Source organism: Aptenodytes patagonicus, chromosome 14 (assembly GCF_965638725.1).
Source record: "Aptenodytes patagonicus chromosome 14, bAptPat1.pri.cur, whole genome shotgun sequence".
NCBI classification, from domain to species: Eukaryota; Metazoa; Chordata; class Aves; order Sphenisciformes; family Spheniscidae; genus Aptenodytes; species Aptenodytes patagonicus.
Window position 1 is genome coordinate 1,301,916 of NC_134962.1, and position 16,565 is coordinate 1,318,480.

The 16,565-nt window shown below is 63.8% G+C and overlaps 2 protein-coding genes across 3 annotated transcripts; both read right to left on the minus strand.

Annotated features, from left to right (window-relative positions):
- Nucleotides 1-2,736: 2,736 nt before the first annotated feature.
- Nucleotides 2,737-6,042, minus strand: REM1 (RRAD and GEM like GTPase 1). The gene is made up of 4 exons (XM_076351786.1): nt 5,613-6,042; nt 5,311-5,393; nt 3,896-4,100; nt 2,737-3,690 (listed from the first exon to the last, which is right to left on the minus strand). The coding sequence occupies exons 1-4, from the start codon at nt 5,926-5,928 to the stop codon at nt 3,413-3,415; spliced, it is 882 nt and encodes a 293-aa protein (XP_076207901.1). The 5' UTR covers nt 5,929-6,042; the 3' UTR covers nt 2,737-3,412.
- A 1,162-nt stretch (nt 6,043-7,204) lies between these two features.
- C14H20orf96 (chromosome 14 C20orf96 homolog) lies at nt 7,205-15,534 on the minus strand. Of its 2 annotated transcripts, none has more exons than XM_076351753.1 (11): nt 15,431-15,534; nt 14,564-14,627; nt 14,213-14,330; nt 13,718-13,860; nt 12,989-13,147; nt 12,425-12,524; nt 11,833-11,990; nt 11,604-11,705; nt 10,622-10,705; nt 10,208-10,326; nt 7,205-7,313 (listed from the first exon to the last, which is right to left on the minus strand). In XM_076351753.1, the coding sequence occupies exons 1-11, from the start codon at nt 15,508-15,510 to the stop codon at nt 7,253-7,255; spliced, it is 1,188 nt and encodes a 395-aa protein (XP_076207868.1). In that variant the 5' UTR covers nt 15,511-15,534; the 3' UTR covers nt 7,205-7,252. The 2 variants fall into 2 exon arrangements, with proteins under 2 accessions (XP_076207868.1, XP_076207870.1); XM_076351755.1 differs by lacking the exon at nt 15,431-15,534 and adding an exon at nt 14,961-15,021.
- Between the last annotated feature and the right edge of the window lie 1,031 nt (nt 15,535-16,565).

Consider the following 16,565-nt stretch of genomic DNA (forward strand, 5'->3'; position numbering starts at 1 on the left):
CGCTGCCTGCCTACGGGCAGCGAGTTTCAAACACAGGCTTGTGTCCCCCCCCCCGCCCGCACCCCACGGCGCGAGGAGCGGGTGAGAGTGCCGGGGGGCTCCCTGCGGGCAGGGGGGGGCCCCAGCTCCCTGCAGCCCCCAGCCACGAGGGCCACGAGTGGGAAGGTGGCGGCTTCGGCTACCATCAGCCCGAGCGATTTGGGTCGGGGGTTCCCAGGTTTCTCCTCCATCCATCCATCCCTGGGTTTTCCTGCCCTTCACCGCTTCCCGAGGACCCCTCCCGCGCCGCCAAGCCTCCCCTGTGACCGCGCCCGGCCCACCCGTGGGCGCACTCGGCGAACACCCCCTCCGTAAAAACGCCTCATAAATGGCAGCGAACCCTCCCTGCTGCTGGACCGGGGCCAGGGCTCTGCTGGAAAATTGGCTGAAACGTGTGTTTTCCTCACAAATATTCCTTCCCCTCCCGAGCCGCCGGCAGCCCGTCTGTGCCACCGAGCCTCCTCCTCCTCCTCCTGCGCGTCCCCCTTGCCCTCGCCGGGGCGAGAGTCCGCTCAGAAGCAAAGACACCAGCAACGACTAAAGATCGATCGGCGTTAAACGGTGCTGCCCCCGGTTTAGTTCTGAGCCACGGGCAGGGGAAGGGAGCGCAGCGGGGATTAAAAAGCAAGGTTTTAAATTTTTTTTAAAATGTTTTCCTCTTTTTTTTTTTTTTTTAAAAAAAAAAAAAGAATCTATTTCAGGACCGGGGGTGATTCATAGTTTCGTGTTTCAGGCGGAGGGTAGATGGAAAGGCCTCCCGGGAGCCCCTCTCTGCGGGGCCGGCCTCCTGCTCGGGACGCTGCCCTCTCCCCGCCACCAGTTCTCCCACAAAGGAGAAGGACGGGCACCGAGGGCAGCAGCAGGCAGCGGCGCAGGCAGCGGCGCGGGCAGCGTGCCCGCGCACGGCCCGCTGCTTCCCACCCTGCCAACCTGCCACGGCCCGGCACGGTACGGCACAGCTACGGACCCCCGTACTGACCCCCTCACCCAGCCCCTTACGGACCCCTTCGGGTGCCCGCCCGCCCCCTAAACCCCAGCTTGGCTTGTGAACCCTCGACGAAGGGCGACGCTTCCCCTCCCTCTGCTTTTCTTAGCCGCTCTCCGTGAGATGAACCCCGGCACGTCGGGGCGGCTGCTCCGGCCCCGCGGGCTGCGGACACTGTCCCCTCGGGGCTGGCAGCGGATGCGGGGGGGGGGGGGACACGACGATGACGACCGAGGGGCTCGTGGGAGACGGGTGAGGGGGGCTGGAGGAGGAGGGGGCAGTGGTCGGACCACCGGCCGTCTCCACGTGCCCGGGGTCCGACCGTGGCACCCACCAGCGTTGGCCCAGGGCCAGGACGGCTAAGGCCAGCCCCGGCACCACCTGCCCCAGGTGTGGGCCCAGCTGGGGGCCGCAGGCAGCCCCCGGCCCCCCCCCCCCCCGCCAGCGCCTCCTCCTTCCTTTCCTTCCTTCGTTTCCCAGCGCCTCGCCGTGGACCCCCTTGGCCTCTCCTCCCACCCTCCGGCGCGGCCGCATTTTTCTGGGTTTGAGCTCATTCTTTCCACTCCCCTCTCCGCCGGCTGCCAACTTTCCGTCCCGTGGCCCCCCCGCCTCCTGCCGCAGGGAAACGCCGGCTGCAGCTGCGGGAGGGACCGGCAGCAGCAAGGAGCCCCTGTCCCTGCTGTGCAGCCCCCGGCCCCGCTGTGGCCGATGCTGTGTGAACTGCAGCATGGCGTCCAGCACCACCAGGAAGCAGGGTGCGGGGAGCTCCGGGGCAGGGCCCCGGCAGAGCAGCCGGAGCCCGAGCAGCAGCAAGGAGAGAGCAGCAATGCCGCGGTCACCAACGGTTTGGGGAGGCACCGAGGAGCACGGAGAAAAGCCCGAGTGGGCTTCCCTGCTCCTGGGGACGGAGCCGGCAGGGAGAAGCCCTCGCTGGGGTTTGCACCTCTGGAGAGACCGTTTTCCTACGGGGACAGGGTGCTGCCCCATCCCAGTGTTCCCTTTGCACCAGTGACCCCCTCTCCGGCTGCACTGTGCCGGCCACGGCCAGCGGCTCCCCACGCTCGAGCCGCAGAGCGAGCGGAAACTCCCGACCTGACCCGGGCAGGGACCGCACCGCTGATCCTCCCTGGCGCTGGGCCCGGGGCCACTGAGCAGGCTACCCCGCCGCGTCCCAGCTGCTCGCCGGCAGCGCAGCCTAAAAACAACCGGCAGAGCCCACGCGGCTCCAGCATCGCCTCCCCGGGTGCCTGGGGTCACTCGCTGCTTGCTGCAGCCAAGCACGTCCCTTCCTGGCTGTGCCACGCCGCGGCCGGTGCCACGCTGCTCGGCTCCTGCCTCCCTGCCCCTTCCCGGGGCACCAGGAGCCACCGAGCGCCCGGCTCCCTGCCCAAGCTGCAGCTCCCGCGGCGCTCAGGGGCTTGAAACCTGCACCTCAGCAGAGCTCAGCCCTTCCCAGAGGCTTTTCCAGAGCCGATCAGGACCTGGGAGGTGCAGGGGGCCCAGGGGCTTCTGCCGTCACCGGGGACGATGCTGTGACCACTGGGTGAGGAATCAGGACTTCCACCAAAGGAAGCCCCAGACGGAGGCTCTCCCTGCCCGGAGATGTTTCAGCTGGTGAAGAAGGAGCCCGCCGAGGCCCGGCTGGGGCAGGAGGCAGGTCCTCTGCCCCGGCCGCGGGCAAGGAACTGGGCTTGAATCCGGCCACGCAGCTCCGGGACACGGCTCCCCATGGCAGGGACCCAGCAGAGACCTCCCTGATGTGGTTTATTCTGCAGATCGAGGGTTTTCCCCCTTGCACCAGTACAGAGACAGCAGAAAAACACCTCAGTCCGAGAAACACTGGTGCCAGGGAGACGTGGCACAAAGCCCTGGCGCGGAGGGGCCGGAGGTGCCAGGCGATGCTGCCGGTGCTCCCCTGGCCCCTCTCCCCGGCCAGGCTCCAGGATATCCTCGAGGTGGACACCGCTGCGGTGCCCTCGCCAGTCCCTGCTGCCCTGCGAAGGACGGGCACCACGAGCGGGACCTGCCAAGCTCCCAGCAGCCTCCAGCCCTGCAGGCAGCCCTGCGCCGGGGCACGGCCACCCCCCTCCTCCGGCTCCCCAGGAGCATCTGTAATCCAGGATCCCACCACCCCAAGTGCAGGTACCTGTCCCACCCTCTGCTCCACGGGTGCAGCCCAAGGGACCCGGCCCCACTTGTCCTTCCTCCTGGAGGGGAAGCAGCCAGATCCAGAGCACCCCGGGCATCCCTCAGCACTGGTTAAAACAGCTCCGCGTCCTCAGCATCGCTCCAGTTCTGTCTGGGCTCTCCGTGGAGCCGCGGGCCACGCTGCTGGCAGAGAGGAGAGTCCCAGCCTGTGTGAGCGGAGGGACGGGAAGGCGGTGGCTCTCAGAGCACAGACAGGTCGTGGCAGGACTTGGAGCGGACTTTGAGGGCCACTTTGCTGCTGTTCCTGGCCACCAGCCTGTCGAGGAAGCGCCGGGCTCTCTTGGTGAGGCTCTCTTTGCGCTTCTGGCCGGGCATGGGGCGCGCGTGGGACTCCTTGCCCCCGCGGCGCAGGCGGATCTGCCGCACCACCCCCTCGAAGAGCTCGGCCACGTTGTGCTGCAGAGCCGCTGACGTCTCGATGAACTTGCAGTCGAACACCACGGCGCAGGCACGACCCTCTGCAAGGGAAGGGCAGGGAGGGGGCACGGCCCCGCTGGCACCCCGGGCACTGGGGGACGGGTGCTGCTGCATGCGGGGCAGCGGCTGCACATCCAGGGACAAGGGGACAGACGCGGGGGAAGCAGCTGTGCAGGGAGCCCGGGTGCAGGGCCCCCCCGGGGATCCCCACCAGCCAGATCCCCCCCCCCCCCCGCCACCGCTCACCTTCGACGGAGACCTCGCGGCACCGCACCAGGTCGGTTTTGTTCCCCACCAGGATGATGGGGATGTCCTCGGCCTGCCGTGCGCGGCGCAGCTGGATGCGCAGCTCCGAGGCGCTCTCAAAGCTATCCCGGTCGGTGATGGAGTAGACGATGACGTAGGCGTTCCCCACCTGCAGGCACTGGCTGTGGCGCCAGCTCTCCTCGCCCTGCCACCGCATGGGGAACGAGTTGTCACTGCTCTGCAGGGGCTGCTGGCAGCCCCAACCGCTGCCGGGGGACAGCGGAGCACCCCGGCACCGATGGGACCTGCCAGCGCACCCCGCCAGCCCCCGCATCGTGGGGAGCAGACATGTGGCCTCATTAATAAAATGCAGATTAAAAGCTCCTGATTTTGGGGGGTGTTCGAGAGTTTCCTCCTTTATCAGCAACAAACGGGGGCTGTGGGCTCAGCTTGGCTCAGGGGGCTGAGGCTGCACCTCCTGGAGCCGCCCTCGGCCACGCAACGCCGGCGTCGTGGGTGGAGCACCCTGCGTGAACCAGGCACCGGTCCCTGCAGGGCAGGGTGAGATCAAGCTATCGTGGAAATAAAGGGCCGTTGTCGAGGCGTTACGGTGCTGGGGCATCTCCGGACAGCGCAGCCACACGTGCAAAACGCAGCCCCAGCCCACGCGGGTGCTGTGCCCACGTGCACAGCCTGGCCACCGGCTCCATCTCTGCTCCTGGGGACCGGTCGCTGCCCGGTGGCACCCGCGGGAATGCCGGGCCCCGGCACGGAGGGAGGCAAAGGGGCGTTTCGAGGGAGGCAGTGACAGCGGCGCTGGCATTTCTGCCCAGGAGATGCCTCCGTGCGCTGGGTGGAAGGAACGGCCCATGCCAGGCTCTTGGGGCCACCACTCTGCCTGCTAAAGCAAGTGTCCCAGCTGGCGGCACCGCCTCACGTGGATTTGCCCAGCCGGCTCCTTCAGCCCCGTTCCCAAACCATTTCCATGCATTTTGAAGCGGGCTGGCACCACACTCCTTCCCCACAGCCCCTTCTTCCCCCCCACCCGCCCGCCCCTCGTGCGAGGGACACCCTGTGCCCACACCACTGCTCCTGCACTGGTGGCACCTCACCATGAGAGCCCCCACTGGCGAGAACACGGTGGGCGGCCTCCCATGCCGGGGAAAGGTGGGCAAAGAGCCCGTCAGAGATGTGACCCCAGCCCCTGTCTTGCCCAGCGTGTGTCCCCTGCTCTGCAGCAAGGGCAGCCGCGAGCCCTGGGCACGGCCAGGGAAGCCCCAGGGAGACCTCTGCAGTGCTCAGAGGCCCCGAAGCAGCGGCTGTGCCCGTACAACGTCCCCCGGGCAGGTCCCAGCTCACCCAGCCCCGCTGGCAGCACGGGCTCCCCGCAGCGCCCAGCCCCGGCCCCACTGTACCCGCTGCTCTGGCTCCCAGGTGTCCATCACCAGCAGCGTGGTCTCCTCGCCATCCACAGACAGCGTGCGCTCGTACGCGGCCTCTGCAAGACACCGAGAGAGCCCGGTTGGCGCGGCACTGCCCGGGCAGCCGAGACTTGGCCCCAGCGCCGAGATTCTCCCCGCCTCGCGCACGGGTTTCTCCCATCATGGGGCCGTGCACGCAGCCCGGACACGCGCTGCCCCCCCGCCACCTCCTCCAGGCCCCATGGTGGGTGACCCCGCTGCAGAGGGGCCCCAACCAGCCCCCACCAGGCACCCACCTCCGTGCTGCTCCAGCTGGTCCCGCTCCTGGACGCCGGCGAAGAGGTTGACCAAGCTGGTCTTGCCTACGCCAGGGTCGCCCAGCAGCACTACGCGGTACAGGGGCTCCCAGGAGCCGGAGGAGCCCGAGGAGACGGAGGACCAGCTGCCCCGGGGTGCTGCGGCCCTGCCGCCCGGCTCGGACGCGGAGTGGCCGAGCTGGGGGTGGCAGGGCTCGCCCCGCGGCGTGGCACCCGGCACCCCCGGCCGCGGGAGAGGGGTGCTGGCCCTCCTCCGCAGCGGGCTCTTGCTCCCGCGCTGCGTGTTCAGGGTCATCTGCGGCACCGAGGGCAACGGGGCTGGGAGAGGCCGCCCCGAGGGACCCCGGCTCCCTGCGGCCCCCGGCCGCGCCGCTCCCGGTGTCGGTCTCGGTGCCGGTGCCCGTCCGAGCCGGCGGTAGCTCGGGCACAACTTTCCCCGGGACAGGCTCGCCGCCGCCCGGCCCGGGCTTTAAACCCCGGGAGGTGGAGCCCCTCGCCGCGCCCGGTCCCTCCCCCGCCGGACACACCCCCGCCCGCACCGGCCCCGGCCCCGGCCCCGGCCCCGGCCCCGGCCGCCCTGTCCGGTCCCCGAGGTCCCCGCGGGGCTCCCGGTGCCGGGGCACGGCGACTTCCCCGGGGCGCGTCCCCTCGGTCCCGGGGGGCGGCGCGGGGGACGGCGGTCTCACCGGGACGCCCCGGCCGCGCCGCTGCGGGATGCGCTGCCGCGGGCGGGGGCTCCGCCACGCTCCCCTCCTGCGTGGGGCAGGGTCCCCCCCGGTCCCCCGAGCCCCACGGCCGCGCTTCCCGCGGCCCCGGCCCCGGCCCGGCTCCGTCTCCCGGCGGCGCGGGGCAGCGCAGGGCTCTGCCGCTTCGCCAAGGAGCGAGCCGAACCCGGGCCGGTCGTGCCCGGTGCCCGGTGCCCGGTGGGGCTGTGCTTTGCCGGGACCTCGGAGCCCTGCTCGGCCCCCACTCGGCAGACGCCACAGGGCCGTCGCCAAGAGCCGGTGACGGGAAGCGCGGCCCGAGGGTCTCTTGGGAGGGGTGAGAACAGGAGCTGGTTTCGTTTGAACCTGTCGGCGGGCCCGGGCCCGTGCGGGCGCTGCGGCACCGCTGGCACTGGCACCAAAGTGCCCGAGCACCGGCCCTGCGCAGGCATCGGTCTGACCCCGCGCCGGGACACCGGTCCGGCCCACACTGGGATGCGCCGGCAGAGCCTCACGGCACCAGAGCCAGTCCCAGGACACCCCTCACGGTCAGAGCACAGCGACGGGGAGGCCCCTTTCGGGTTCAACCCCTCCGACGTTACCGCGATGGCACGAAGGGGACGGGCCAGGCTGCAAGTGCGGGAAGGCTGGCGCTGCCTCCCCGGGCGCTGTGGTCGCAGGGCGCACTCCGTGCTCCTTCCAAGGGACTGGCAGCACAGCCCACGCGGGCCAGGAATGACGGTAACACCTTTACTGCACCATGTAACCACACCAGTGAGTCCCCAAGGCGGCTGAGCGGGGCTGGGATGGAGAAGCGCTGACGGGAAAGGAGGGGCTTCGCAGCTCGGCGCCTCATCCGAGCCCGGCTGTGCCGTGTGCTGGGCGAGGGGCCTGCGAGCGGAGCCTGGCCGAGCGTCAGATGAGCGGCGTCTCCTCGGTGGGGATGCTGAGGACCACCTCGGTATCCGGCGTGCACCTGAGCGAGAGAGGAGAGTTAGGAGGGGCAAAGCAAAGAGCGGAAAGTAAGCCGCCGCGCTTCGGCTGGTTCGGTGCGAGGAGGAGGAGAAGCTCCTGCGCGGCCAGGGCAGGAGGCGGGTGACTGCTCGGACGCTCTGTGCAGCCCACTCAGAGCTCAGAGGCATCCTATCCCCTGCACGGCAGCCCCGACATCAGAGGGCACGGGGCGGGTGGAGGGAAGCCTGCCTTGTGTTAGCTGTGCCACCTTCTCTGCGTCCCCAGGGCCCAGGACTGGTTTTCAGCGGGGAGGGACCAGACGCTTGTTCTGGGACACAGGACAAAGCAAGCAGCTGGGGGAGCAGGGGGAAAAACCCTTTAAAACCAGATGAGGGTCGTTGTGCACAGCCCCTGTTCTAGCACGAACCAGAGCCCAGCCCGACCTCCAGCTCGCCCCGGCACTATTTTGCTTTTCGGCTCACCCTTCATGGTCTACCCCGGCCACTAAGCACTCTGCCTACAAAAGAAATCAGCCCCAAGCCCGAGCCCTGCTCCACGGCCCTGTCTTAGACCGTGCTTACAAGTGAGCCCTCTGCAAGGCAGGCTTGGCGCTCGCTGGCCTTCCCAGAGAGGCAGAGCCAGATGTAACCCCTGGGGCTCTGAGAGGGAGAAGGACTGAAATCAGCCGCCCCTCACTGTCAATCCCGAAGGACAAACAGAAGCGGAGAAAGCCCGTTGGAGCAGCCAGGTACATCTGTTTTCTCGCAGAGAGAGGACAAGCACGGCGAGCTGGGCGTGCTCAGAGCTGTGCTCATCCATCTCCGTCTCGGTCCAGGACAAACTGTGCGTCCAGAGTGCCCCCAGCGCAGGGCTTGAAGCTGCCGGTGAAATCCAGCCGGGTTCCCTTGAAGCAAGAGGATTTTTAACGAGGGGAAGCTGAAATGCAGATGGGAATGGATATGCAGGGGGTTACAGCTCCTCCGGGCCCCACACGCTGCCCGCAGCATGCAGGGACCCAAGGAGGGCCAGCAAGAGTCCTGGGCACCTACACACACACTTCCAGGCCGAGCGCAGCTCGTGTCTGATTTTGCTCTTTCAAGAAGCAAATCCAGTGTCTGGAACCAAAGGGTTAATCAGAAAAAAAAAAAGAAGGGCTGGTGAAGTCGTGTGAAAAGTTGCAGGGAGGTCAGTGGGAAAGGGCTGCGGGATGGCGGAGAGGGCTCTGGCACGGGCTCCCGCCTGTCAGGGCGGGTAAGCACCAAATGCCTGACTTGTGATGTTACAGAAACTTTCCACTTGGGCCTTCCTGCTATTTTTAACTCTTCTCCCAGCCACCCTCAGTAACCCCAGCCCCACCAGCTGTCGAGGCTAATTAATTCCCCTTTTTTATCATTTTTTTTATCGGAAAAAAATTAAGTTGCACTAATCCATCACGCAGCCGCTCGCCTCCCCCCGCGGTCTCCTGACACGTTCCAGGCTTTCCTCCTGCTTCGGCTCGTGCCTCCGCAGCGCTGCAGCCATACCTGGCTTCCAGCTAAAACCCCGGCCCTGGAGCGGGAGATCCAGCCCCTCTCGCCGCCCGCACCACCACCGGTTTGCTGGGCGAGCGTCTGCTCATCCCGAGGGATGATATTTTCATGCAAAATAACCCCCGTGTGCGCGTGAGGTGCGGAGGAGCCGAGGGGCTGGCCTGCACCTGCAGCGCCGGGACCCGCTGGGAAGGAATGACTCCATTAACAGGCGTCTCTGTGCCAAGAACAATTTGTATAGGGAGTTGCTGTAAATAAACGCGCATATGCACGCTGTTCTGCACACAGCTACGGGTTTCGGGCTACAGCATACTCGAGATTTGAACACGTGACCCATTTTTTCCTCACGTTTGTACCCTTGGTCAGTGGGCAGCAGAGAAAGCCGAGGCACCTCGGCAGCTCTAAATCGTTTGTGATTTTTGCGATTTGTCCTGTCCTGTGCAGGACCCTGCTGCCACGGGACAAGGGGCAGCGTTACGCCTTCAGCCTGCCATGGGTATGGTGGAAAATAGCTTCTCACAGCTGGCTGTTGGTATGCTTCAGCCTAGACTTGGCCAGCCCGGGTCTGTCCCTGGAGAGGAGAGCCCAGCATTCCTGTGACCGAGCTAGCAGGGCCTTCTCCCCACCGACGCTAAGTGAGGATTTGCCTTACGCTTTGTAATTCTTATATCCAGTATCAGCGCAGCGCACACTGGTAAGCAGGAGCGGGGACTACTCACAACCTCCACTTGGGAAGTAATTAGCTACCAGTGAACTGGGGCAGGGAAAAGAGCAGTGAGGAAGGTAACAAAGCTTTGCCTTTTTGCTGCCAGCCGATGTCGCCAACGCATTTTTTTAGATATGAGGGAAATGGCTGCCCGTCTTTGTTCTCACAGAGCGCTGGTGCCATTTCACGCAACCAGCAAGGAGGCTCTAGATGGGCAAGGCCTGCCCTGACAGGGATGCTCCTTGGGAGCCTGCCCCCTTCCCTCAGTTTTGTTTCCTGACTACAAAGTGAAAACAACAATAAAGTAAGAGTCAGCGTAGGCACAAAGGCCTCGAAAAGCTCTGCTGGTCCTGGCTGTCCCCGGCTGCAGCCACTAATAATCCCCACTTGCAGGCTGCACAAAGGGAAGCCCAGAAGAGAGAAGTGATGTGACCAAGGCTGACAGCACATCAGTATTAGAGTGGTGGCTGGTTCCTGGCTGCTCTTAGGCAGGACCACGAGACCCTGCAGCCGCCTTCCCAAGCAGAACCCAACGTAACTGTGGGTTTATACCCTGGGCTGGGTGTAGGTTTAACAGTGACGTCTGTGGAAACGATGGGGTAAGAGTAGCACTCAGTGCCAAAGACTCTGCAGCCCAAGGCCACAAAGAAAGGGCTGTGCATGCCCACTGACCAGCCTTACTTTGGTCTGCGGAGAAGAACGTCAGCGAAGATCAGCTCTCTTGGGTCTCTTGCGCTCTGGCGGAGTGTCTGGATGCTTCTCTTCAGCTCACCAATCTCCTCTTCCAGGTCCTTAATAATCTGAACGAATGACATTTCTAAGAGTTCTTTACTTTGCAAGAGAAGCAGGAATTAAAGTTTTAGAGATTTTGCAAACAGCAGAGCTAGAAAACATCCCTCTTGCAAGTAAGCCCCTAACAAGCTTCCTGAAATACTTGCTGGACTGCTCGTCCTCAGGATGTCCTAACAGCCCACTGACTCCAGTGGAAACGGAGGGCAACGTACCCCACTAAGGCAGACAAAATCCTCATGAAGGGCAAGGGCTGAGGGTGGCTGGCTCTGCTGCACTGCGCTGGCTCTTCCCCAGCTCACTCACCTCCCTTTGCCTCAGTATTTCACGTCGCAGAACGTGATTGTTTATCACCATCTGCTTCAGGCCATCCTGGTGCAGCAACATCTCCTGTGTGGGTGAAGAGAAGAAAACCAGCTGAAGAAACCCCCCAGTAACCACCAGCATGACACCCTGCCACTGCCGGCTGCCACTGCCGGCTGTGTCCAGATGTGTCACTCTTCAAGAAAACAGTTTCTGCTCGAAAAAGGTTTGGGCTCCGGCTCTAGAAAGAGCCTGTCATTGAGATCACATTGTGCTGATCGTGGAACAAGACTGCGGAACTCAAGACATCCAGTTCAGTTTCCCGGGGAAAGCTTATTAATATTGCTTGGGTTACTTATATCACCCGTGCTTATGAATTCACCTGTAAAAGGGCACAGCAGTTCTACATCAGAGCAGGCTGTAAATGGAGCCAGTAATTAATATTTTCTTAGTGCTCTCAAGCTGCTAACCCAGGAAAAGCGCTAAGCACATCATGCGAGCAGGAACCGTGCAACAAGAGTTCCTCCTATTTTGGGAAGAACGACAGCAGTCCCTGCTCTTTTAGTGCTGCATATAGCTTAATTTCCTCATGAATTTATTACAAACATATGTGCGCTGCCACAGCGGTGTCGCAGCCAATTAGCGAAGCAGCTACCTAAATAATGTAATAAAACAGGGACCATAAAAGCAGGGTGAACGTTGGGTCACAGCGCACTCACCTCCATGCAGCAAACTCTCAGCAGCGAGTCTAATATTTCAACACATCAGACTACAGCAGCGACTCAGAAGCGCTTCTCATGTACCCTCCCAGCCTGACAAACAGCTCCAGTACGGCATCAGGAGGGGAGCAGTGATGCTCTGTTACTCTTTGGGTGCTGGCTGCACCATGCTATTGCTAATGGGCAATGTGTGGAAGCCCCTGCCTTGCCTCCCAGCACCCAGAAACTGATCCCCCATGCTGGGACGTCACATGGACTCCACAAACCTCCACGACTTTCTGTAATAGTGCCTCTTGTTCCGCCCGTGCCTTCTCTTCCAATTCCTCTAAGACAGCCTTCCCCATTTCTTCTGTCTTGTCTATCTCCTCCTGAGAACGGCAGGAAGCAGTGCACAGAAGCAACAGGAGCGTTAGGCAAGATAACCATCGCGTTTCTTCCTCCCCTGCCCTCTCCTTCCTCCCTGGCAACGCTGCAGGGAAGGAGAGGTGTCGGCACCTGCTGTTGCTCCTTCAGGCTCTGGATGCTGCGCTGCAGAAGGACTATCCGGACAGCTTGTTCCGGATACCGCCCATCGATGTAGGTCCGCAGGATGCCGAGCTCGTCCTGGAGAACCTGTACCTTTGATGTGACTTCATCCAGCTGCTGCTGTAGCCCTGATTGAAAGTCAAAACAGAAAATCCCAACCCAGGGGTTCCAGAGCTTCGCTTTTTCGCTGAGCTAAGGAGTCTGTCCTGCATTTGCCTGAGCCCTTCCCTCTACAGAGATTACACACCCCGCAGGGAGTGGGAATGGCCACCCCGTGTCAGACCACCTTGACCAGATCCTGCCCCAACGGGACGGTGCAAACAGCTGCCAAGGAGGCGATTCTTCCGACCCCCCTGAGCACAGGCTGCCGGCTGTCACAGGGCTCTCGCCCTCCTGACAGGCTGACGGGAAGATCGTCCCCACAGAGCAAACAGGATTAATTTTCAGAAATGGAATTGTTTGACATTTATAAGATCAACACAGCGTCTTTGACCTAAGAAGATGGAAAGCAAAGGTAACACGGTTGTCCAGACCGCATTTCATAGTAATGCGAGCAACTCACTTCCCAGATTCTTCTCCATTGTTTTCTCCATTTCCTGGAGCTCTGCCCTTGCTGTGTCCAGCCGGTTCTGGTTGAAGGTCTGCACCGTTGCCTTCACCCTCTGCACAGGGAGAAATCCAGGCACTGCTCATTCCACAGAGCTCTGAAACGGCCCCCTGCACCATCCCTGACCTTCCTTTCACGTGCTGTTGCTTGCATTAGCAGCACAGAGGAATCCATCGCCGTGGCTGGTGCCAGCTCGTGCACGGGAGCTGCTCTGGGGAGCAGAGTGGTGCTTCAGGAGCCAGCTGGAGCCAAGGACATTATGGAGGGATGTATTTGGGGTGTTACAGGGGTGACTACTGTTGCTTGGGACAGTTACAGTCAGGGTGCTCTCGGGGCTTTAAAACAGGCACAAAACAAGAGCACCTCACAGGATCTTTGGGCATCAGAGAGCTCCCCCCCGGTCACACTCGGTGCAGTGGAAGGGGCCGGGCAGCACCTGACCCTTCTCCAGTACTAACGAACAATGGGAAGTTCTGCATTCTGCTGAATCGGGTCTGATGGCCAACCCCAAAGCCTCACCTGAAATGCTTCATACTGCTGCAGCAAGACCCTTGCTTGCTTGGCAGTGCTGTCGTCAGTGTGCTGGATGTCCTTAATCAGCCGGCAGTTGGTCTCTGCCAGGCGGGCACTGCGCTGCTTCAGCTCCTCGATGGCATTTTTCTTCAGATTGGTCAGATTCTATGGGAATTTGTGGGTTAAAGTGTCGCGGATTCCATCAGTCCCACCTGCCCCAAGTTTTCTCAGCATCGTCTGCTGTCCCCGGGACATTCCTGTCCCGTGGTGACAGCGGCCTCACTGCTGAGGCACTCTGACTTCCCCCATAGAGCACACCTCTGCTCCCACCTTCCTTACTGCCAACTGCAGGATCACCCTCTCTTTTATAACCATCTTTCACCTACTAAAAAGCTGTGGTCATGTCCTCCACCTCAACCTTCTCTTTGCTAGGCTGAGAAAATCTGATACCAACAGCCTTTTCTAACAGGTCACATTTCCTAAATCTCATCCCTCCTACTGCTACAGCCTGGACTCTCTCCCGGTTTCTCTTAATTTTTCTTGATAGACAGTATCAAGGTTAGATTTCACCAGCATTAAGCAGAGCAGCATAATTACCTCCAGCATATTAATAAATAAACACGTGCCATTTTGCAAGAGTGAGTCAGGCTGCTAGAATTTCCTCCATAAAGGCAGCTGGGGTAACCGTATGGATTTGCTGCCTACATCCCAGCACTGGATATTTGTGGCACGTACCGTGGTAATTTTGATCTCTTCCAAGGTTTTAGCTAATTCAGCCTTCCTGAGTGCTAATTTCCTCTGAGTAAAACTTCTGTATTTCTCTTGGGATGGTGACGTCTCTGAAGGCAAGGGTGGTTTTTTACTCAGCATAAATGCAACTGGTGAAACAAAAAAGAGGCCTGTGCTTATTTCACAGCCCAGTTTCAACGCCTTACATCTACTCTTCTCCTGTCATACGTGGCCGAGGGGAATATAAAGAACTGAGAGACTGCATTCAAACCTTCTGCAGCCCCAGCAAAAGCCACTCGCAGTTACAGCCCAGGAGCTGAGCCTACAAAGCGCTCCCTGGTCTTTTCTAGTTCTCCCCCTTTATTCTCAGCATTTCCCCTTGGGTAATTTTCTTTTTGTGGCTTTTGCTGAACGTCTCCCAGCAGAAAGCACTGGGTTGATGCGAAAGCGGCACCAGCGGGCAGGGACAGCAGGGCGATGTATAAGGGAATCTCTCCCAACCTGGCTTGTCCTTCTCTCCTTTCTTCTTCTTGTCCTCATTGGTGAGCGGTGGCAAAGTCAACCTGCGGGCTGGAGATTTCCTCTCCTCTGCTTCTGTCTTCTGCCATTTGCTGTAATCCTAAACTCAGCACGACAGCAGCACAGCAAAGATGGGGAGTCAAACGAGGTTTGTGAGCAGAGACCTCTCTGACTTGACCCACAGTTCTGACTCCCCTCCGCAACTCCCCCGGGGCTTCCAGGTGTCCCTTCGAGCCCTTTACCAGCAGCAAATCTCAGGTCTGTTTGAGAGACGCTGCGCTTATAACCACAGTGTTTTAAGCGCCATAAACCCCACGGGAACAAGAGACTTACTATTCTCTTGAACTCCTCCGTGATACTCGGAACCGGGCCCTGTGCATCCATCTCTGCGCAGGCTCTGGAGGGAAGAAGCGTAACGCCAGCGAGGAGGCTGAGCCCCGCAGCTCTGCCTGTCCCCGCGGACAAGCCTCTGCGGGTCCAAAGTCAGAGCAGGGAGGCAGCGACACCCCCCTGGGCTGTGGTACCCTTAGTGAACCCCATCTTCACCCACCTCCCCCTGCCCCACGGGGGGCCTCCTGCCCATCCCCTCTGGGGAGACCCCCTCCCCACCCCACGCCCCACGGGGAGTCCTCCTGCCTGTCGCCTGTGGGGAGACCCCCCGCCCCCCCGGGACCCCCCTTCGCCATGGCCTCCCGCCATCCTCCTGCCCCTCAGGGATCCCCCCCCATACCCCACGGCCCCCCGGGGATCCCCCGTTTCCCGCGGGGGAAACCGGCCCCGGGCCGGTCTCCATGGCGACAGCAGGCGGGTACGGAGGCCGGGCGGGGCCCGCGCTCACGGGAAGGGGCGCCCCCTGCCGGCTCCGCCCCGGCGCCGCACGACAGGAGCCCGGGGTCAGAGGGGCGGGATCCACCGAGGCGGGATCCACCGAGGCCGGATCCACCGGGGCGGGGTGTCTGGGCCGGACCGGGCAGCCCTGCGAGACGGGCCCCGTGGAACGAGGACTCGGCCGCTTGCGGGGCCGCTGGGGCTGGGAGGGAGCAGAGCCCGCGGCGGCAGCGCGGGGCGAGGGCCGGCCGCCCCGGAGAGCCCGGGGGATGGCGGCCGCGGCGCACGGCGCCAGCGGGCACGGGGCAGCCGCCTCACGGCCGCGCAGACCCGTTCTGCGCTACGGGCGTTGCCGTGCTAATGCGCACTCACCCGGTCCCGCCCGCGGGGCCGGGCGCGAAGCCTTGTGGGTCGGGGGGAACGGCCGAGCAGGTGCACGGTGTCAGGGTCATACGGGAGCTGCGTGGCGGGTGCCCGGTGCCGGGCACGGCCTCCGGCCGCACCGGGCGGCAACGGCTCGGGCAGGCGCCGCCCGCAGGCCCCGGGCTGCTAGGCCCCGCGCAACGCCCAGCGCGATGGGGAAGCCGCGGTGGAGGGTTGTGTGGTGTTCCCCCCCGGCAGCGGGTCTCCGGGGGAACGTGGGCGGCCCTGCCAGGGGCTCAGACCGGGCCCGCGGGAGGGCAGGCCCCGGGGCAGGCCGCAGCGCCCGGCGTAGGCCTCGGGCGGCGGCGCGGCCCCGAGCCCCGCTCGGGCCCCTGTTACCACAGCAACTGGCGGCGGCGGCTCAGCCAATGGGCGTGCGCCCTGCGGCGGGCCCGCGCGCCGCGGCGGCAGCCAATGGGCGCGGCCCCTGGCGGGCAGCCCGCGGTCTCCGGGGCAACAGGGCCGCCGCCGCCGCGCCATTGGTGCCGCCCGCAGCCCCGCGGAGGGGGCGGGGCTAGGCCGGGAGGGGCGGGGCCGGGCCGCGCCGCGCCGCGGGAGACAAGGCCCCACTCGTGGCACCGGGGGAGCTGCGTGGCTGCCCCGTGGGCAGCGCATTCCCCGCCCGGCGGCCGCCGTCCCCGCTCCCCGCCGCCCCGCTCTGACCCGCCGGGGGCCGAGCCCCGGGGAGGCGCCGCTGGGGCGGGGTGGGGGGGGGAGGACACACACGCGTCCACGAAGGCACCGGCCTTCCCACGCCGCGGGGGGCCGAGCGCTGCAAGCCCCAGCGGGGCGGCACGGGGGCTGTCCCGGGCCAGGGCTCTGCCGGGGGGAGCGGGGAGAGTGGGCGCCCCGGGAGCCCGGTGGACCGGCAGGGGCGGGGTCCGGGGGCAGCGTCCCGGGGGGACGTCCCGGGGTCCCGGCTCAGCGTCCCGGCCGGGCAGAGCCGTGCCCGGGCCGGGGTGCGGCTCCCAGGGGGGTGTGGGGGCTCCTGGGGGTGCCCACGTGCGAGTGTGAGGGGCACCGGGGCCACCGGGGTGCCCAAACCGGGTGAGCAGCGGGTACTGGCAGTAGTTGGAGCATCCCC